General features: G+C 42.0%; 2 protein-coding genes across 4 annotated transcripts; one reads left to right on the top strand and one right to left on the bottom strand.

The window, feature by feature from the left end:
- Positions 1 to 1,693: 1,693 nt before the first annotated feature.
- c13h12orf43 (chromosome 13 C12orf43 homolog) lies at positions 1,694 to 9,291 on the top strand. The gene is made up of 6 exons (XM_010876342.5): positions 1,694 to 1,796; positions 2,010 to 2,034; positions 2,570 to 2,668; positions 2,821 to 2,897; positions 8,057 to 8,144; positions 8,528 to 9,291. The coding sequence occupies exons 1-6, from the start codon at positions 1,694 to 1,696 to the stop codon at positions 8,886 to 8,888; spliced, it is 753 nt and encodes a 250-aa protein (XP_010874644.3). The 3' UTR covers positions 8,889 to 9,291.
- A 3,676-nt stretch (positions 9,292 to 12,967) lies between these two features.
- Positions 12,968 to 21,609, bottom strand: hnf1a (HNF1 homeobox a). 3 transcript variants are annotated; one of them, XM_010876329.5, is made up of 11 exons: positions 21,353 to 21,609; positions 20,266 to 20,590; positions 18,961 to 19,160; positions 18,002 to 18,182; positions 17,286 to 17,488; positions 17,042 to 17,187; positions 16,598 to 16,766; positions 16,254 to 16,427; positions 15,287 to 15,402; positions 14,738 to 14,822; positions 12,968 to 14,503 (listed from the first exon to the last, which is right to left on the bottom strand). In XM_010876329.5, the coding sequence occupies exons 2-11, from the start codon at positions 20,562 to 20,564 to the stop codon at positions 14,373 to 14,375; spliced, it is 1,704 nt and encodes a 567-aa protein (XP_010874631.2). In that variant the 5' UTR covers positions 20,565 to 20,590; positions 21,353 to 21,609; the 3' UTR covers positions 12,968 to 14,372. The 3 variants fall into 3 exon arrangements, with proteins under 3 accessions (XP_010874631.2, XP_010874630.2, XP_010874632.2); XM_010876328.5 differs by lacking the exon at positions 21,353 to 21,609 and having other exon boundaries at positions 20,266 to 21,077; XM_010876330.5 differs by lacking the exon at positions 21,353 to 21,609 and having other exon boundaries at positions 16,598 to 16,739; positions 20,266 to 21,076.
- Positions 21,610 to 22,330: the final 721 nt, after the last annotated feature.

The following is a 22,330-nucleotide window of genomic DNA, read 5'->3' as shown; positions in this document are numbered from 1 at the left end:
AATCTACCACTACATTGAAGGTAGCCTAAAACCTTATAATTGAGTTATATTTTACCTCAGGCATAAACTACCGGTCAAAAGTCGTAGAAAATGTCAATTTTTCAAGTATTTATTGACATTTTAGCAGTTCAGGTCCAGTGAATAACCTGAAATGGTACAAAGATTAACGGTCAATTGCCAGAGGTTAAAAAACTGTTTAGGTTATGAAAAATCTGATCTGAAAAATTGTTAATATTGGTGTTATAAAAAATGCCCTTTTCAGGGAAACTAATGGATCAACAACTATTCCAACAGCTGTTCTGCAGCAGTGGAAGTAAATTAAGCTCTTGAAAGTTGATGCTAACAATTCCTACAGGTGTCCCAACTTTTGTTGATTTTCTTATAAACTCTGTCTGTTTAAAAGCAGTGTTGGATCAGACTGTTACTACACCCTCTTAAGCATTGTTTGAACAGTACTGCACTGCAGGAAGTAGAATATAACTATCATAATGGTGAGAAAAGGGCAATTAACAAAGACAGATCATTACAACCCTTAAGTGTAGCTCTTTAGAGAAATTAAGTGAGTACAGTTTCTTACACTATCAAAAGGCACTCGGAAACTGTCAGGCAGAGGTCTGGCAGATCCAAAGCCACCATGGAATCAGACAAGTTTCTGAGAGTTAACAGCTTGCATGATAAGCGGCACAAAGGACAACAGTTTAAAGCACAGGTTAACAATGGTTGAAGTGGTAGTAAGAAAGCCATTGCTAAGTTGGGAAATTAAGAAAAAGAGGCTTGTCTAGGCCATGAAGCACCGCCAATGGACTACTCTAGACTGGAAGGTCTTATGGACCAATTAATCAATTGGTACACGGTTAAGTAGATGAAAGGATGGTTTCTCAGCGTGTGACACCAACTATCAAACAGGGAGGAAGTGTGATGGTCTGGGGCTCTTTTGTGGGCTACAGAGTTGGTGACTTGCGGAGTGAGTGGCACCCTTTACCAAAACGGCTGCCACAGCACTTTGCAGCACTACTCTTTGGTGTATGCTTAGTTGTTCAGGGGTTTATAATACAGCAAGACAGTGACCCCCATTTTTGAAAATGTTTTTCTGTGCCCAAAAAACATTTCTTGTTTTATGTCGTCCCCCCCCCGTCCCCCCCAATGTTATGATACCTAATTTGTGATTAAGGCCATTTGTCATTGCAGCAATTCCCAGCAAACTTGGGACAGTCTATGTTGAGCTATGTGTCTCCAAAGCACATGTGATGCAGTTCTGTTGCATGCCATTCTCGTTCAGAGTCGCCAGGCCACCATATTTAATTACTAATACCAAACCTTGAAGGTGCTGAACAATAGCACCCCCTGCCGCAGGACCACTGGGCTAATCTGTGCGTTTTTATTTTCATACACGTTGGAAGCTGCATCATGATATGGGTATGCTTGACATAGAGTGGAATTTGTGACATCAAATCTGCATCCCGTTTTTTCTTAAGAAATATCCTACTGGAAAATTTGCTTCAGTCTGCTTTTTATCTGACCAATTCTAACGCAGGCCCGCGCTTCTATGATCTAAGGACAACACGTCTCTATGTGGTCATACATTTGTAGATTAGGATGGCCTTTGTACCCCATTTCTGTAGTATTGTCTGTAGTTTACAGATTTAACTTCGTTACCCGTGGTGCATTGCGTTCTACACGTGCTTGATCCAACATGTCAGCGCCCATTGGAACGACGGTTGAAGACTCAAGCAGTGAAGATGATCTAGAAAGGTTTAAGGAAGCAACTTGGAGTTTTCCTACGTGTGGTAATAACGGTACACACAATACCAATACGACTGGGAAATTCAGATTTCCGTTAATGTAACTTTGCTATATTAAGGATTGAAGTAGTTCGCTAACCAACAACAAAAGTCGGATGGGAGATAGCTAAAGAAGTTATCGCTAGCTGGCGAGTAAACGTTATCTTAACCTCACCCATAGAGAATGACTGTACTAAAAGTAATGTTGTAAATATTTTATTTTCTTAGATGTTGGGAACAAGCTATCCCGTCGGTAAGTTTTCTTTTTTCTGTATGTCCTCCTACCCAGTGTACGCAGTTTCTAGCTGGAGACATATAAGACGTAAATTACCAATTGATTTTCGAATAATTTCACTTTATGAATGCCTCATGAGTTTTAACTGTGTTAGCCCACCGTAATCCAAAATGTGAGGCCTGTTTGAATTTACAATACGAAGATTTTGTAAATTGTAAACAAACACCATATCCTCAATTTAGCCATTGATTAGTCGTGTTTAACAGATTCGCTCCCACCTCGCCACGAATTTGTGAGTGGTTTCTACAGGCCCATCTCTCAGCATATATATATTTTATTATTAATTAAAACATACTGTGTCTGTAAGGACATTGGGTCATGTAATACATTCATGCCATAACCCCGAATTTGCCTAATGTTCCAACACTTAGCTTTGTCCTTGATGCAAGCAATCCCTTCTTTATTTTTTATTATCCACCATGACAAGATTAAATTGTCTCACTTTTAGCTTTGCACCTTACACTAATCATCTTTCATGTGCCATGGTCGACAGTGTCTCTGTGTCTAAACATGAACATGATGGGAACGAGCTTCAGACGACACCAGAGTTCCGTTTGCATGTTGCAAAAAAATTAGGGGCAATCCTTGACAGGTATTAATTTTTTTGTCATGAAATAATTTTTAACATTGAAAATAATCATTAGTACTATAGCTACGTCAAACTGTTATAGCTTTTGCCTCATTTTATCTTCATCTGTCCTTTGGAGTCACTTGCTGCTGTAGCTAAGTGTACTATTTGATCAGTTGCATTTCAGTGATACCTGCAGAAACGTCAAAACCCCCACCTTGCACTGAGTCAACCAAATGTGAAGATGAAGAAGGTAAGGGTTTATCTAGAAATCTTTCAAATGTAAACTGATTGCAGTAGTAACAGAATGTGTGAAATACAGTGAGGCTGAAACATATCGTATATTGTGAGATGTTGTTTTGGCTCTGTAAACCATTTTAAATTGAAATGATATACCGCTCAAAACAATTAAGGGAACACTTAAATCAGACATCGGGTCTTGATGAATGAAATGTATTAAAGATCAAAATCGTTACTGTACATTGTGTAATTTGTTGGGAACAAAATGACAAAACGGTCAATGGAAACCAAAATCACCAACCGATTGAGGGCTGGATTCAAACTCACACCAAAAATCTAAGTAAATAATTGAAATAACAAGCTGTTCCAAAACAAGAATTTCATCACGGCAACTCATCATGTGACCTTTTGTGTGTATGGCCCCCATGTGACTGGAGGGGTGGTCAGGATACCATTGGCTAGCACGTGGAGGTCTGTGGGACCCTCCAAAGATATGCCTCCCCAGACCATCACTGACCCACCATCAAACGGGTCATGCTGGATGTTGTTGCAGGCAGCATAACGTTCACCACGGTGTTTGAAGACTCTTTCATGTCTGTCACATGCTCAGTGTGGACCTGCTCTCATCTGTGATGGCGCACATGCCAATTCTGTGGTTCTCTGGCGAATGCCAATTGAGCTGCATGGTGCTGGGCTGTGAGCACGGGTCCCACCAGAGCAGTGGTTTTCAACCGGCGGGGCCTGCCCCCCTTGGGGGCGCGGACACTTTCCCAGGGGGGCGAGTAGGCTACAGGATGGGGGAAAAAAATAATCAGAAAAAATTAAATTCATGAAGGTTCCTCCCATGTTGAAATGCAAGTAGTTGGACTATTATATCACAAATCATCCTCCTGGCGACTTTTGTGTCAAAAGCGACTAGCGACAAATCTAGTGACATGTATATAGCATATTTGTCATAATTTAATCAAGTCTCCCGAAGAGAAACGGTATCTCTCTCTCCCCCGCGTGTGTGTGTGTGTGTGTGCGTGTGTGTGTGTGTGTGTGTGTGTGTGTGTGTGACCGCCCGGTCAGCGAGGTTGTCAAGCCCGCAGGGCACTCTTTTGGAGTTTAACTCCGAAAAGACCAGTTAACCACAGGTTCCCGTTGATCTTATGATGGACATGTGTTGTGATATAAACAAAGGAACTGTCAACGGCGAAATAAAAGCCTCTTATTAACGATAGCGGTCTGAGAGACCTCCAGCTTACAGTGAGGTCTATGCGCAGGACTGTCCGACCGACGAGCTAGTGGCCGGGGCAGGCACTAGATGGCTGTCGCATTACTTCATGGAGCTTCTCAACTCCGAAAACTTTGAAGCAAATTGTCAATTCCTAAAAAGTTGTCAGAAGTGAATTTATAATAAATTAATAAGATGGCGAAAATGTTTTTGTGGTGTTTGGAGACTCGAAAGCACGTATCACTCTGCAGTTACTGTGCTCAACGAGCAGCGGGTGCTGCCGTGAGCCCCTCCCCCGTCCAAAAGCACTCACAGGCGGTCAGTCTCTCAGTAGCCTCGCTCAGCAGTGAGGACACTCACACCACTCCGCGTCCAGGCTGCAAATGAATCGCTCATGCGCATGGCCGCCGCCGTTCCCGCCCTGGTTTACAGAGCGGGGTGTAAATGTTTCTTCACTCACTCTCATAAAAATAAATCGCAGCATTTGACTCACATAGCTGCATTCACTCCAGTCTAGTCTCTTGCCAAGTTCGCTTGTGCCATCTCTCGCTAGTGTAGTTGTTATCCATCGATATCAATTTACTTCAAAACCCAAACAGTCTTTTTAAAGACTAATCCCACAAACAGTCTTTTTAAAGATTATCCCCATCTCAGCCATAGCCAGTAATTGTTTCTTAGCTCTTAGCTAACTACCCCTCTGCCTTTTTCACCGTGTTGCAACACCCACGAGAGACACCCACACACCCACTCACTCACTCACTCATTGACTCACTGACAAAGTTTACAGTCACGGCTGATCTCAGACCTCAGTGTGTCGTGTGTGCCGAGGTGCTGGCAAACGACAGCATGAAGTCCTGCAAACTAAAAAGGCACCTTGAAACAAAGCATGCTGGCATTAAGGATAAACTGGCTGAATATTTTAAAAGAAAGCTTGATGGCCGCCATCAGCAACAGGCAACAATTTCAGTTCACAGCACTGTCTAAACAGTGTTTGGAGGCATCGTATGTAGTGGCCAAACTGGGTAAACCGCATACAATTGCAGAGTCTCTCATTTTGCCGGCCGCGCAAGACGTGCAGAATAATGATAGGAGATAGTGCAACAGTCAGGCTCGGTGCAGTACCACTGTCCAATGACACAGTCGCAGGGAGAATTTCAGACGTGTCTAATGATATCAGAGAGCAACTGATAGAGAGTTCATTAAAAAAAGAGTCCTTACTACGCGCTGCAGCTGGACGAATCCACTGAAATTGCTAGGCAGGCACAGCTCCTCACCTATGGCAAGTATCTGCGGGACAAGGCGATTGAGGGGGATGTCCTGTTTTGCCGGCCTCTTCAGTCGCACACTACAGGAGAAGCCATGTTCAATGTCCTTGCTATTTTTCTCAGTGAAAATGGTTTGACTTGGGACCGATGCGTTGGCTAATGCACGGATGGTGAGCGGGCAATGACGGCCCATGAGCGTGGCCTAGCTGCTCGCGTTCAGCAAGTAGCTCCACTTGTGAAATGGACACATTGCATGGTCCATCGCAAAGCACTAGCTGCTAAAAAAATGCCAGTTCTTTTTGACTCCATGCTGAACCAATCCGTGAAAATGATAAATCTCATCAAATCACGGCCGCTAAACTCTCGCTTGTTTGGGATCCTCTGCCAGGAGATGGGGTCAGGGCACAAACGGCTGCTTCTGCACACTGAAGTTCGCTGGCTCTCCAGGGGGCGGGTGTTACAGCGGTTGTATGAGCTGCGAGAGGAGGTGAAGTGTTTTTTGACAGAAATCAAATCAGTTCTGGCGAAGCATCTGGATGACACCATGTGGCTTGTGTCTCTGTCCTATTTGGTCGATATATATTTGACCGCTTGAATGGCCTCAACCTGTCTTTGCAAGGCCGTGAAACTCATATTTTACTCCTTGCAGATAGACTGGACGCCTTCACACAAAAACTTGACCTCTGGCATGGCCGCATCAGTCGAGGGAACGGCGACTGATGTTCCCCAGCCTTGCAGACTTTATCACTGATGCAGGCACGTCACACGATTTCTCCTCTCTATTTCAGTCAGCGTCTGAGCACCTGTCAGCAATGAGAGAACAATTTGCGACGTACTTTAAAGAGGATTATCGCTCTTTTGCGTGGGTTCGAGATCCATTTGTGTGCAAACGAGTTGTCAATTGATATGCAGGAACAGCTTATTGAGCTGAAGAGTGACAGTAGGCTGAAGGAACTCTTTACCTCCTGCCCTCTTTCATCATTCTGGGCAGCATTGATGCAGGAAAACCCTCAACTCTGTGACGTCGCCTTGAAGATTCTCCTTCCTTTTGCGTCGACCTATTTGTGTCATCCTGGATTTGTGCCCAATTGCGGTATTTCATTTTGAGTGCAGTCATTTTTGAGAATCCTGCCTCACTTGAGGCTATGTTTATCAGACATTGCGCCAAGTATTGAGGATCTTTGCAAGGCAAAGCAGGCTCAGGTCTCACATTAACATCGCCTACCTGCAAGCTTCTGTAAAAAATGCAGATGATATGCCTACTATTAGGCCTAGTAATAATAACAATAATAGAGGATACATTCATATGAGGTCTGGTTCCAATTCCCAATTATAGCAATAGCCTAGTAATGATAATAGGCCTGATGATGATGATGATGATGATGATACCAACAATAAAGCATGTAACCTCATAATTATATAGCAATAGCCTAGTAATGATAATGGGCCTACTACTACTCATAATAATAATAATAATAATGCCTGCAAGCTCACATTAGAAGTCTGGTGCTATTGCCAATTATAACAATAGCCTAGTAATGATAATCAGCCTACCTACCGCTACTGATGATAATAATAATAATAATAATAATAATAATGTGTGGGCCTAAAAATAATAGCCTAGGGGGCTTTTTATCTATCTATCTATGCAAGGTGGTGTAGTGGGGGTGGTGCCGGGAAGGGGGGGCCCAATTGCAATGAACCAGCTTTGGGGGGGCCCAGCTTGCAAAAGGTTGAGAACCCCTGCACTAGAGGATGTCTGGCTCTCATGCCACCCTCATGGAGTCTGTTTCTGACAGTTTGGTCAGAAACATGCACACCAGTATCCCGCTGGAGGTCATTTTGTGGGGCTCTTGCTGGGTTGATGCCCTTCTACTGCCCTGTTCAGCTGTCCGTGTGTATTGTCCCGTCTTCTGGCATCTCCTCCATGCTCTTGAGACTGTACTGGGAGACACAGCAAACCTTCTTGTGATGGCACGTATGGATGTACCCTCCTGGAGAAGCTAGACTACCTATACAACCTGAATGGGCTGCAGGTACCGCCTCATGCTACCCGTAGTGACAAGGACACTAGCAAAAAGCAAAACTAGAGAAGAATCAGTCAGGTAGGATAAGGAAAGAGCAATTGTTTGTGGCCACCACCTGCAAAACCATTCACTTTTTGGGGGTTGTCTTGCTGTTGCCTCTCCAGTGCACTGGTTGTCACTTTAATTTGCACCAGAACAGGTGATTCACAATTGCTTATGCTTCCTAACTGGACAGATTGATATCCCTGAAGTTTAATGGACTTGGTGTCATACTGTGATGATAAAATGTTTCCTTCATTTTTTTGAGCGGTGTACAATGACTATGAAGTTGTCAAATTGGAGTCTGATTGGTGAAAGTTTGGTCTGATATTCCTAGCATGCAATGACTACATCAAGCCTGTGCCACTACACATTTTTTTGTATACAGTAAATTTAGGATATGTCACAATATGAGGGATATGGGACAAAATAGTCACGTTTTGACTGGTTTGATAGACTAGTCTTGTGCTGCGCCTTTTATTTCTCATCTCTCTACTGTATATGGATGAAAAAATCCTAAAATTAAAATGGACAGTCAACCTGTTTAACCTAATTTGAAATCCAAATTGCTGGAGTACAAAACATGAGGCTGGAAGGGTTTTGATGTTATGTTCTGGTTTTGAAGGTTTCCGGCTTTTCACTACATCCATCCCAGGAGCATTGTCCATTGAACAACCTCCTCCTCTCAGACAGAGGCCTGTTCCCAGCTCAAGGTGATGCTTGTTTATGTGGTGTTTTTTTCAAACTTAAAAGGATTGTTTCAAAACCTCTCTCCGTCATCCGTTTTACTTTGTGACCCTGACACTTTATAGTGGTTGAGGAGATATACATTTGTTATTGGATTGCTAGAATAGTGTCTCTCCTCAATAGCTCACCTTTATACTGGATACTTATGTGTATCTTGTTAGTTTTATTTAAATAACTGTACACATTTTTTTATTATTACTGTTGAACTTTTTCAAAGTAGGCCAGAGGGGGAAGAAAAACCTATTATCACTTCCAGGCAGAAATTCTTATACAATAGCAAGTCGTGTTTGAAATCTCTCCTATTTTATGAACCTGTTGTAAAGGGTTTACCTGTTGTTTCTGCATGCAGTGACAGTGACAGTGAGATGGAGGTGCGACTTAGAGAGGCGGCGGTGTCAGTCACAGACCTCGTGGCATCAGCTCTCCCACTGGCAGTTGTTCCCTCCCTCTCAGAGCCACCCGCCTCGAAGAAAATAAAGAAGAAAAAGAAAAAAGACCGGGGCAAAGCAGAGGAGGCAGAAAGACAGGACAGCAACGTCAGCCCTGCCCCAAAGAAAAAGAAGAGGCGGAAAACGTCCCAGGGGGACTGTGGGGTGGTAAAGAACGGTGGAGAATCCTCTACTGATGCGAAAACAGAGGATCAGAAAAGGCCAGAGGACAGTCAACCCCGGAAGGCCAAGAAGAAAAAGAAACAAAAAGTCTCAGATTAAAGGGTAGAAGAGAATGTAGAAAAGCGCTGAAAGCTTTCTGGACTATACACTTTTCATATTACAGAATTAAAATGTGGTTTATTTTGATATTATAATGTAAAACACTGGAACCCTTCCATATGGGCCAGTTTGATGCAATGCTCTTATTATGGTGGACTGGTGTCCTGTTACTATATATATACTCACACACATACTTATTTGCATTTGTTCTTACATGGCAGTTCATACAGTGTTATTTTTTTGGAAAATCACAGCAATTTGTACTGTTTTATATTTCTTGTTTTCCTGGAATGCATTGCCAAAATGTTTAATAAGCCTTCCACCAAATCTCATTACACCTTTCTCTGCCCAAGGCAATATCTGTGCTATGCCATGTTTTATAAAGAAATCAGATTACACTGAGGATATGTTGGGTGTGCATTTATTGTAGATATGTTTCATGTACTTTTTGTTTCACAAAAGGACACTATCTGTACATTAATGGAGCTGATGGAGTCCCAGCAGCCTAACATTTGTAGTATTATGCTTCCATAAGATGCTGTGGTTAACCCGAAAGCAGAACTATCTTCCTATTGTGACAATAGGAGAGTTAGAGTACCTGTTATCTGCCTTGAGCTCAGTGTAGAGAAGGTGTCACAGATGTGGTTTCAACAAGGTGCTCGGGTTGGTAGCTGGATTAGTAGTGTTAAATCCCCAGCAGGACTGGAAAACTGTTAGGAATCAGCCAGGATTATCTTAGGGTTTGAGCAACAGCAGGTTTACACCTGAAGCCCACACATTCCAAACCTTGTTTTTGGCCACCCAATTATCCGCAATATTAGACTTCATCCCGTGATAAGATTCACTGGGTATTCCCTATCCAATATTAGACTTCATCCCGTGATAAGATTCACTGGGTGTTCCATATCCAATATTGGACTTCATCCTGTGATAAGATTCGCTGAGTATTCCCTATCCAATATTAGACTTCATCCCGTGTTAAGATTCGCTGGGTATTCCATATCCAATATTAGACTTCATCCCGGTGATAAGATGCGCTGGGTATTCCCTATCCAATACTCAAAGAATCCAGCCAGCATGAATCCTTTGTTTGAGAATATTGGCGAATGTTCCTGAAGGGACTGTTACATGAGCACTCAGGTGTGCACTAATGATGAAATAATGTGCACATTGCAGATTGCATGTTGGGTGGATATAATGTAGAATATTGCCTCTGTGGTTTCAGTTATCCATTATTCATTGCATGACACTGTTGCCCAATGCTTTGTTGTTCAAACATTGATGAGGCTAGTTGGTTATGAGGGAAATTTGATTTATGTAACTGACTGCAAGCTGCAGGGTAATTTGCTAAAGAAAATGTTGTAGTGGGCTTGTATATCACACAGCTTGATTCTGCAATGTTTAACTACACTTGGAAGGCAGCTGGTATGATGGCAAGATGTTGCGCTGTGTGAAGGACTTCACAACATTTCCTCCGGAGTTCAAACCAATACAATAAAGTTTGCGCACCCAGATTTTTTTTGGGACCTGCAGTTACAAAGACTTTCTTCTGCATCTCCACCCTTGATTTATAGAATGCATACCACCACGTTCTGCTCCACAAAGACAGGAGTAACCTAATTTATCAAACACAATGGCCTTTTTAGATACAAACAGGTCCTTTATGGTCTAGCTCAGGGGTACTCAACTCTTACACTACAAGGTCCAGTGCCTGATGGTTTTCTGTTCTATCTCATCATTAATTGCACCAACCTGGTGTCCCAAGTCTAAATAAGTCCCTGATTAGAGGGTTGCAATGAAAGAGGTGGAACTGGCTTTGAGCTCCAGAGTTGAGTTTGATGGGTCTTTCCTAAAGGCCAGGCCACTTTCAACGTGTGTTGAAAGCATCATAAAAGATTTACCAAGAATCCAGTTCTGCTTGGATGATGTTATAGTGTTTGGGAAGACACTGGAACAGCACGATATAAACCAAAAGCAGTTTTCAATTAAATTGATACTCCCTGGTTAAAAGTTGTGAATGTGCAATGTCAGGTAGACAGAATTTGGGCCTATGTTAAAATGTTGCACAGGGGTTACATGCACCTTCACCCAGAGATGTTCCTGCTCTCTGCTTCTCTTCATTTACTGGTATGCTAACATCATCCTGAACTACACATCAGGGATGGAGTGCATATGCAGCCTGATGCGCCTCGTGCTGCATTTGAGGGGACTGATGCCACCCAGCTACAACAGTGACATGGTTAATTGTCAAAAGCCCTGCACTGACTTTCCATCATAGCTAATGGCGGTCCAACAATATATTAGTGTGCAACTTTCTTTGGGCCAGGCAGTGTATATTTTTTAGTTCTTGGATACACTTTTCCCACATATAAATTTGACCTGAGACATACAGTACAGTGCTAATGTTAAATGTTTATCTAGCAGGCTAGTTGGATTACAATCTTGCATGCTGATTTATGACACCCCACTCCTCAGGAAACCTTTCCAGCATACCCTGATCAGTCTTCTGCCTTCTGTTGGATTTTATGTGAATACTCCTGCCAATCAATGTATTACATGGCTGTGCTTCCTACCCTTTAAGGATAATTTGAAATTACTTTATTAGGTTATCTACCACTAAATGACAACCCACAACTAATATAGACTACACTTTTGATTATAAAATACCTTAATGAGGATGTTACAGTTGTTTTTAAGTATGGCACAATATATTTGTAATGAAGACACAAACATTATAAGCAGCAGTGATTTTCAAACATGTTACTTACTAACAATTTTATATAAAAAAATGCATATTAACTTTTAAATGTCTATAATGAAACATCAAACAAGTAGCTTATTGTTGTAAAGATGACTGTGACTTCAAATTACTACTATATGTGATTAGAAAGCCTGCACTAGATTTCTGCTGGACTGCGTAAGCAGAGCTGGCTTAGAAGAGTGAATGTCTCTTACTGAATCCGTCCGTCCCTGACTGATTAACTCTTGTTAAATAGTGTAGTGCAGAGGTGTCAAACCGGTTCCACGGAGGGCCGAGTGTCTGAAGATTTTTGCTCTCACCTTGTTCTTGATTGATTAATTAGGTCACTAATTGGTTCGTTTCTACCCTCACCTGGTTGTGTAGGTCTGAACTGGGAACCAATTTATAGGAAAAACCAAAAACCTGCAGACACTCGGCCCTCTGTGGAACCGGTTTGACACCCCTGGTGTAGTAGTTAGAGACGGGCTACGAAATAAGAGTTCCATGTTCGACTCCTGTAACAGCCGACGCACATGATTCCTTAGGTTTGGTGCAGGCAAAAATTTCGCTGCCTATTTACTTTATGTAGTTACGTAATAGGAAGCCTAAAATAAAACAGTTCTGGTGGAAGACAAACACTTCGCTGCCTACACGATTCTCTTGACTTTTCTCTTAACAAAAAAGTCAGTTATAAATATATCGTCAACTATATTGATAGATGCATATTTTAATATGTAATTTATTAATCTTCATTTACTTGGTCAGCCATCAGAAGTACTTTGATTTAATTTTCTAAAACCAAAAGATCCACAAAACCACCATGAACTAGCTAATACTTTGTCAGTCTATTTTGATAAGGGAATGGGAGGAGTTTGTGTAAAGGGTAAAGAGAGGATACTCAGTGTACCTTTAATACTAAAATCACCAAATGGCAAATTCCAAAATTTCCAAATTCAACATTTCATTATATCTCTCTACCTAAATGATAGAATACCACTTATTTCAGAAGAAACCTTTTTTCATTCCTAAGGCTTATGAAGAGTTTGCTACAGGAAATATTTACAGCCAAGTCGCAATCATCCACAATCTGTCAGTATATTAGACAGCATTTCCTCCCCATTTATGCAAAAACCTCAGACATTTAAAGTTATCACTGGGCTGTATATAGCCTTATTTATTGCCATATCCAAATGCTTTTAGAAGTATTTAAACCTCCTGTTTCCCCAGTGGAATATCTAACTTAAATGACCCTTTCATGTTGGAATGACAAGTTGGAAACTTGACCTTTTAACTTTTCACCAAAATATTCTGAAACCTCATCAAGATTGATACTGTAGCAATTTTGAACATTGTCAATGTTAAGCAAGCTAGGTAACTTAATTATTAACTGAACTGTCAAGCTAGCTAAAATCTTATTAGTGACAAATTGTTCCAAATTTGCTATTCCTGAAAAGCATCTGAAGCCAGCATAAAATCATGTGAATGATGGACAATTAGAACCAATGTTCATGGTTGCTGGTTATTTTGAAAAACTAGTCTTTTAGGGAATAAGAACGTTATTAAATCTACAATAGCACTATAGCAAGAAATCTTTATTTAGACGTTCAATCCCTTTGCATAGAGAAGTGAAAGGTCTAATAAAATGGGGGACCTGTTCCTCTGCTGGACATAATGCATTTCTACTGTGAGAGCAGGTTACCTGTCACCTTTTTTCTTTACACAAAACAGAATATAATATTATAGATCATTGCAATCGGTAGACTTTAGGCGACACCTATGATGATTGTTAGAAAACATTAAAGAGAAGATTAGCATGTCTATGGTTTGGAGTGTTTTAGAGCATTTTATAACATGCTTAGACACATTTTCACATTGGCAAGTGATGTCTTAGCAAAATGTGACAAGCAATTGTATCTGTAACAAAACTCAACAGTAAAAAGGCCCATTTAAGACTACTTTATGATCAGAAGTTGTCTATAGTTTTTATTTAGTGGATAGATAACATTACATAGTCATTTTAATATTGTTTTTAAAAAATGTACCTATTTTCTTCTAACAGGAAATCTGAAGTGCATTATTTTAAAATGGCTGCACTTGCTGACTGCCAGCCTCTGCAGACTGATTCCAATCTTCAAAATGTTCCTTAAAGTATCTAGTAATGTAGTAGCATACAAAGTTTGATACTTTCATCATCAAAATACCTGATTATTCCAACCTAAATGGTTTATCCTTCACAAAACCCCACAAAATAAGTAGTATTGGTAGAAAAGGGATTACACTGTTTTCTGTAATGGATGGCTTCTTCAAATAACAAGGCTAGTAACTTCATACCGTTTTCTACTTGTAATAACATATGTTGTTACACCCCAATTTACACCCATGCCTTCACATTAAATTGTGCCTTAACCGGCAGACCGTAGGCTGGATCTAAACCCAGAACCGGGTCATTACGGCAGAGTAAAATTGTTTGTGGGGGGACATCAGTCAGGATTTGCCCACTCATGTCATATGAACACACAAAAGACAAGGCAAATGGTGCAGCATTGCAAGGTGATAGCCCTGATAGCTGCAAAATATTATCAATGCCACTACTGTAGGTATAAACAGATATAAACAGTTGAAATCTTTTTTGGATTCCATGTTTGAGGTACTATTTATTAAGATGACTGCCATGCAAAATCTTTGTGACCAGACCTTCTCAAATAATACTTGAGTCCCTGTCACCTATGGGTTACGTTCTGTTGCTACTGTGCAGTTGAAACCATCTGTGCAGGTATGTAGGAGCTGATGTCTGCTGGCAAAGAGGAGAGGAGGTGAGATGGATGGGTTTCACTCGTCTGAGATGGAGGATACAGCTCTATGGAACCAGAGGAAACTAGAAAAAAGGCAGATGAAATATTAGTTTCCTGTTTTTATACTAACAATTCAACCATGCATTTAAATGCCCTAATTACAATGGCGGCTACTGTAATGCAGTAGTTAATATTTACCGCTGTCTATCCTAAAGGAAGTTACGTGCTTAAAAGCTTTTTATGTTTTGAGTGTCCTTTGTAGTGTCAGACCCCTTCATCTTCAGTGACATATTCTGCACCTCAAGCCATATATTTACCTGGCACAGGTGAAGGGGACTGTAGGTGTAAGGAGTCTGCCTGTATGGGCTGGTCGGTCTGCTCCTCCGGGTCTGTGGTCAGAATCTAATCAATGCAAAAGACAGATTCAACCCACATTAATAATAATTCCAATCCTTAGCTAGTAAACCTTGACTTTCATGTAACTGTATATTATGTTCCTCTGCTGGACATAATGCATTTCTACTGTGAGAGCAGGTTACCTGTCACCTTTTTTTACACAAAACAGAATATAATATTATAGATCATTGCAATCGGTAGACTTTAGGCGACACCTATGATGATTGTTAGAGAACATTAAAGAGAAGATTAGCACGTCTATGGTTTGGAGTGTTTTAGAGCATTTTATAACATGCTTAGACACATTTTCACATTGGCAAGTGATGTCTTAGCAAAATGTGACAAGCAATTGTATCTGTAACAAAACTCAACAGTAAAAAGGCCCATTTAAGACTACTTTATGATCAGAAGTTGTCTATAGTTTTTATTTAGTGGACTTTCATAACACTGAAGGTTTGGATTCAAAATACCTGTCTGACTGCCGTTAGATTGGTCAGTGTTCCCAGGCTGCTGCTGTCAGTGATGACAATGGCTTGGGACAAGAGGCTGGATGAGGGGTAGGGGGGCATATCAGACTTGCTGTACACTGCAATAGAGAAATTGGAACAAGGCGTTGAGATACTTTAGGAAGCCCTCTATAGTTTTAGTAGTTCTGTTATGATGTTCTCACTTATTCCTTTTCTCACATACAGAGTCCTCAAATATGTTTGTCCTTTTTGGCTTTAAACTGCAAAATACTTTATTTAAAATCAAACAGTTGCTATGAGGTTATAGAATACTTTTTTTTACATTTTTAGTCTACACTTCTTGTACGATTGTTATATTTTTGGACACCAAAGATATTGGAACAATTGTCTTGACAAGTGTTTCTGGTTAATAAGTTGTTTTGTCATGTTATTTGTGCAGGCAGTTAGATCAGTATCAATGCCAAGTCTTGATTCTGGGCTCTATAATTTCCTATGAGGTATATTGAAGTGTCAGTGAAAGTTTAGAAAGCCCTTGTGAGGCTGACAAATCTAAATAACCTTCATTTTACAAAAAATGACAGTGGCAACAGAATGAATTCTGACATTTACAGAAACATCTTGCCTGCTGAAGAACAAGCCAGTGCCTCCAAACTCCAAACTTTGGATAGCGCTTCATCATACAGCCAGACATTGACCCAAAACATGCTGCCATAACAACAAGCAAGTATTTCATGTCTGAAAACAAGAACATTATTGCTGGCCTGGTCAATCTCCAGATTTAATTCCAATTGAACACGGATTTCATTTGCTGAAAATCTCAGTAAAAAATACTTAATAGTTATTGTTTGATTTCAAGTTCAAAGCTTCTCAGCATAGAGCCAAAACAAGAAAAAAGGCTTCACTTTCCCAATAATTACATAGGTCTTGACTTTGTTTCCACATGTAAAAACCCAGTACCCCTTGGTCTTACTGTGACAAGGGAGCTGTGTCATGGTGGCCATGAAAGGACTGTGGTGGCCCATATGGCTCTGGAACTGCTGTGTGAGTTGCTGCTGGGACGAGGACTGAAGCTGCTGCTGGAAAGAGATTGGCTGAAGTGTGGTGAACCCGCCTCCCATGTTGTTGATGACAGGTACAGTTTGACCTGTCGACCAGGGAAACGTGGATCAGGCTATGCCACGCTGCTTTGGAATTGTCAGTTACTCCAACACCATGTTTCATATCATTACTTGAAGAGGAAATGATGTACTACTGTTGTGGATATATGTTGAGGTGACAGTTTGTTGATAATGGTCCACAGAGCTACTGTGTTACCTATGAGGAGAGAGGACTCCCCCAGACTCATGACGCTGGGCAGGGAGGCCATGATGAGACCCTGGGGCGGAGCAGGAGAGGCAGACAGACTGTGCAGTGAGGTCAGGGTGCTTACTGGAGGCAGTGAGCCCCCTCCTGATACCTGAAAGGGGAAGAATGTGGTTGGTAGCTAAGAGAGCACCACATGTAGATTATTGTGCGGGGTTAGAGGCCTTTATACTTAAACGTTTATGGTGACAGGATTACTTGTTTGATACGATATGGCTTGTCAATTGACTCTCTATTGCTTAGGTGTTTATCAGTCTCTTGATGACATATTGTGGTTTGTGATGGCAGTGACCTGTTATGATGTAGAACGATGGTTGCTCACTGGTTTGTGATCCTGTGTATTTGGGATAACATGTGCCTGTGTGAGATGTGGTTATTATATAATGGTGATCTCACTGGTTTGTGATGGTTTGTTTCCAGGAGTGTGTGGCTGGGCTCCAGTTGGATGGGGCTGGCCATGCGCCTTTCCAAGCCTCGGTCTCCATTTTGACCCCTGACTGATTCCATACTGTCACATATGATTTGCTGGCTGTACTTCATTCCTGAAGAGGAAGAAATGCTTTGATCAACCTTTTCTTGAGGAGAAGGCAGTGTTGCTCCCTTGAAATAATCGTTGTATTCATTTGGGTGATAGTGTTACCTTGCACAGGGCTATGTGAGAGTGTGTGGTTGGTGGAGCTTGCTGATTGGCTTGTGTAAGGCGTATCGAGAGCCAGCTTATGGCGGAAGGCCTCCTCCTTGCGGCGGTTAGCGAACCAGTTGTACACTCGTACCTCTGTCACTAGGTTAGAGCCCAGGCCAGCCAGCTGGGATGGAGACACACCTCTCTGGAGACACTCAGCCCTAAGGGAGAGCCAGCGAGGCCCGAGGGCCAGAAGAATATGTTTAAAGTGGGAATCAGCAGTTAAAACAATGACAAAGCCAACTCCCTGCCCTCTGTTACTTTCAAAAGCTGTGGGATGGGGCTAGAGAAATGTAAATACTACGAAATTCATAGACAGAACTATGGATGCAAGGTTGGACAATCTGGGATATCAACATCTTTGGATTATGTTTGAAGCTGTCAAATGATTGTTTCAACAGCTAAACTAAGCTCATTAATTATTTATAAATTATAGGATCAGTTTCGCTGACACAGATTAAACCAAATCCTGGATGAAAAAATCTGGTCAGTGGAAATAAGCCCATAGTCTTGATTCCATGGATCAGTATGATTAATATATAGGTCTCAGAAATGTATGTGGAAACTCCAGATTGACCCTTTATAGGAGTACTCACAACTACAATGACAGCTACTCCATTGCATTCTGGGAATGTTTCCTTAACTTTGTATTTGTACTCCCTTCTTCATATCACCTGTTACACTCCTCCACTAATCCCTCTCTCTCTTCTTTGCTTGGGTTCTTCTGTCGTTCATAGGCATGGAAAAGGATTTGCTGGGAGGCAGGTCCCCATTTGAACCTGTTCCTCCGTCCTTTCCTGGCATCCTCTCCTGGCTCTTCTCCTGACCCCAAACCATGTCTGGCATTAGTGAACTCTGCATTGGAAAGGAACATATTTGTACAATTTGGGGATATTTATCCATTGTATTTTACATGGTATCACTGTGTTAGAATCAGTAGTATTGAGAAAAAGTCCCAACAAGGAAAAAAGCTAGGGTAAGCTAAGGTTAGGGAACATGGATTTCTGGTCCCCACAAGGTTAGGGAAACAATATAGGCGTGTGTGTGTGTGTGTGTGTGTGTGTGTGTGTGTGTGTGATCCAGGTCTATACACTATGTATTGTACGTGTGATGACCCAAAGGGTAAAACATCCAATTGGGCAATGTTGAAGTTGGGGTTACTTTTAGGTTCAGGCTTTACCAGTTATGTTTAGGGTTAAGCGTTCAGGCTAGGTTACAGTTTAGGCAAAATGTTAAATATTTTATGTTAGGGTAAGGGTTAAATGTATTGCTTGGGTATGGTAAACATGGATTTCTGAGTTTCAGGTTATCCCAATGAAAGAAAAAAACATTTGTGGGTGTTGGTTTGTGTGTGGGGGGTCAAATAGGACTCATTCTGGGATGTTGGGTGTTTCTCTATGGAACATTAAGGAAGACAGCATTGTATGTTACTGTACATGTTTACAGTCTATTTGACTCCCCCACAGTTGTACAGCTGACAGGTAGTATTACATACGGTCTCATAAAGGACAGCTAGATATAATCATGTGCAAGAGCTCTTCAGGCTCAGAATCACATAGTAGATTTCTATAGTCAAGGCCATACTGCAGTGAAGGACAGGCAGCGTCAACTCATGAGCTGGTCAAATACTCACGCTGGCTAATCTCTCCCTGCTTCCTGACATACCAGCTGTACAGAGCAGCCCTTTTCTGGTTCTTCATGGGTGTGCCTTTGTTGAGATGCTGGGAGAGATGTGACTGGTTGAGGCCAGTGGACTCCACCACCTCCCTCTGGGGGAGGTTGTGCTGCTGCATGTAGCTCTTCACCAGTTTAGCCACGCGCCATGGATCCTCCCTATAGCACACACACACACACACAGACACACACACACAGAACACACAGATGGAGGTGCAGAGAGAGCGAAAGAGCTATGTTGACAATAACAGATAAGGGGAAGCACAGCAGTGCAAAGTCCAGCTCTCTCTGGTCACTGGAAATAATACCCATAAAGAGTGTGTATAGAAAAGTGGATATAAGACTGGCTGCCACACAAACCTTAAAGGTTCTCAGTAGTACATAATGTAGGTTTTATGTGTATTAACATAGCTTTGTCTATGTTTGGTTCATTGTGAGACTTGGGCCTGGTTGGTTAAGTGTCTTTGTTCGCTAGGTGATGTAATATGGCCAACTTTAAACTGTACAGAACAGAACAATGAGCAGTACAGAACTAACATCTTGAAATATTGTTCATAGTTTCAGGTAGGTTAAACATGAAATAATGTTTTTCACTTCAAGTTTTGGAAAACATTGACTGAGACCTGTTCCAGCACACACACACACACACACACAGACACAGCACAAAACACACACAAAACACACACACGCCCACACACACACACACACACACACACAGACACAGTACACAACAAACAGCATGTCTGTTAATCTTAACCCATGCATGTAGTTCATTCATTAAGAAGATAGAAATGGCCAGAGAATAATGATGGCCTGGGTAATTAGTAACCAGGAAAGGAGGAACCCTCCTTTAAATTCACCTCAGAGGCCGAGAGAGTTCTCACAAAGAGGGAGAGGGAGCAAGAGAACGAGGGAAGGGGGACAGTGGGACACACTTTGAAAAAGATCCAGAAAAGGAGTTAAAGTCAGGTAAAAGTGTCACTTGTTTGTACTCGTCGGAGCCTTTTCTTGGTGGAAGAAGATCAGAAAAAGGTAGAGAATGGAAAACGGAATAGAATAATCTAAAATGTGTTCTGTAAGAATTTGAAAGACTTGGACATTGCTTTGAAAAAGCAACAAGTTCAGCCTGCGTACACGATTAATAGCGCAGCAAAGAGATTTGACTACCTCAGTGTTGCGGTGTGTGTCAATATTAATGGTTGATCGAAGTGACAGATTGGTGTCTGTGTTGTTAACACGACGAAAGGTAGAGGTCTGGTCTTACTGTAGCAGTTGGTCAACCAGAGCTCTCTGTCTGGCTGCCTCCTCTGGTGGTAGTGCCTCCAGCTCCTGGAATATGGGGGGCGGAAAATCCATTTCTCCCTCCTCAGAACTCTCACCATCCCCCCTGTCCCCTTTCTCGGCATGAGGGGTGACCCTCTCTCGCTCCAGTTCTCCCAGGGCTTGGACGAGGACCTCCCGGGAGAGTCCAGACCCTAGCAGAGCCCAGATCAGCTGCTCCTGGAGAGCAGACAGACGCCCAGGGCCCGGCCCTGCTTTTCCTTTCCTCTCTTCTCCCTCCATTCCACTGTTGCCTAATGCTCACCTGGCTAACGCAGCGCACAGACAACACAGGGCACAGGTCACCAACAAACACACAGTAACAAACCCTCAGGAACACAGACACACTCATGCGTCTACATACAAAACGTATTGCACGGCTGTCCTTGGTATAGATAATAGAGGAAGTTTGCTTTCATTTTCTCCTGTTTGATTTTCTCCTCGTCTCGTTCTGTGCTGTCTGGTTTTAGCCCTCCACCTGCTGTTATGCTTTCAAAGGTCTTTTTTTTTTAACTTCCCCCTCCTCCCCATGTGCTCTGTGAACTTTGTCCCTATCTCCCTCCATCCCTGACGGTGAGCAAAGTGCAGTCAAAAACTATAAATGAAAATAAACTTTTTCCTGTCACATGCACGTTCATGCAGGCTCCTGTCCAACACGAAAAGGAAATACACATATGGAATGTTTTAAGATTTAACCGAACGGAATCTAAATACACATGTTTAAAACAATTCTGTGATTTTTCAATACATTCAAAACCCACACAATTGTCTCTGACCAGAATTGATTACATGTTTAAGACACGAAAAGAATGGCAGCATAATTCCTCTCTGGCTTGCGTTGATGTTATTCTTGGCCGGTATCACTCAGATTTCAAATAAATGTTAATGTTATGGCCTAATTAACAAGTGTAAATGGTATCGCTTAACATATATACATCATGGAAATCTGGTAGGTTTGCCTGTTTGTTTTGAATAGTTTGGATTGAATTGGACAGTAAACATGAAAGAAGGTGTTGTGTTGTTCTACTCACCACTAGAGGGCACTATTACATCATCCTAGACTGAAAGATGTGTCTTTTAGATGCCTGGTAAATCCGCGTCCACTGACTTTGGTTACTCTCACTTTACCCCTGCTCACCTGAAGCTTCCTCTTCTCCCTGACTAGACTTCTGGCTCTCTTCCTATGTGGTTCTTCTCCCTGGGTAACCTAACCTAAGAGAGGAGTGTTGAGTTTTCACTTTCCCATAGCAGAAGACAATCTGGCCATGAAATCCAAACAAAGTATCCTCCCACCCACCCCTTTTTCATGAGTTCCTTCCTGTCTTTCCTTGAAGGTGCTTTCCCTGTCTGTGGTTACATCAGACATACATGTCACGTCAGAGCTTGGTATTTTAGATGAATCTGGTCATTATTACCATCCCACATATGTGCACTATTATACTCAGTGACTCTGTCTAACTTCAGGAATACTTCTGATTTGGTTGTACTGAAGAACACTTGCAAGTGGCATTGTAGATACACTGTAGCCTATTGGCAGTATTATTTTTGCCCTCCAGTAGCTCTTTCCTTCTCCCCTTCTATTTCCCTCTCCCCTGCTCTCCCTCAATCTCACTCTTTCTTTCTGTCTTACCTTGTGGCTTCCTCTGGTTCAGCCTATCACCTGCCTTTTAGTGTAGCTCACTCTCCTCTCCCCACCCTACCCTAGGGAAGATGGCATTGTGTGGTGTTTGAAAGAGGGAAACTCAGGAAAACAGTACTCCCTCTATCTCTCTGAGACTGCCCCGTAATCCAGTCCCATTGTTCATGACTTGTGCATTGTTCAGAGGGCGGCCCGGCGAGGGAAACTTCAGGCGGATTGTATGGCCACCTATTAATCCCTTACAGTGCATTATATCACACGAGCAGCTGTGAGTAAATATGCAGTTCGGTCATTTTACAATGAGCACGGTTGCATGTCTTGCTAGCATGTAGCCTGGACTGGCTCCTGTTCTTGGACTGAAGCCCTGCAG

The sequence above is a fragment of the Esox lucius genome, chromosome 13, assembly GCF_011004845.1.
Source record: "Esox lucius isolate fEsoLuc1 chromosome 13, fEsoLuc1.pri, whole genome shotgun sequence".
NCBI classification, from domain to species: domain Eukaryota; kingdom Metazoa; phylum Chordata; class Actinopteri; order Esociformes; family Esocidae; genus Esox; species Esox lucius.
Note: the sequence above shows the minus strand (reverse complement) of the source record. Positions and strands in the feature narration are given on the sequence as shown.

Excerpts from the sequence above, each read along its gene's own strand:
- c13h12orf43 (XM_010876342.5), top strand. The coding sequence starts at position 1,694 with ATGTCAGCGCCCATTGGAACGACGGTTGAAGACTCAAGCAGTGAAGAT. Across the intron at positions 2,898-8,056 it reads CAAATGTGAAGATGAAGAAG|GTTTCCGGCTTTTCACTACA; the intron begins GTAAGGGTTTAT and ends CTGGTTTTGAAG. Across the intron at positions 8,145-8,527 it reads AGGCCTGTTCCCAGCTCAAG|TGACAGTGACAGTGAGATGG; the intron begins GTGATGCTTGTT and ends TTCTGCATGCAG.
- hnf1a (XM_010876329.5), bottom strand. The coding sequence starts at position 20,564 with ATGGAGGGAGAAGAGAGGAAAGGAAAAGCAGGGCCGGGCCCTGGGCGT. Across the intron at positions 17,188-17,285 it reads CTCACATAGCCCTGTGCAAG|GAATGAAGTACAGCCAGCAA; the intron begins GTAACACTATCA and ends CTTCCTCTTCAG. Across the intron at positions 16,428-16,597 it reads GGAGTCCTCTCTCCTCATAG|GTCAAACTGTACCTGTCATC; the intron begins GTAACACAGTAG and ends CCTGGTCGACAG.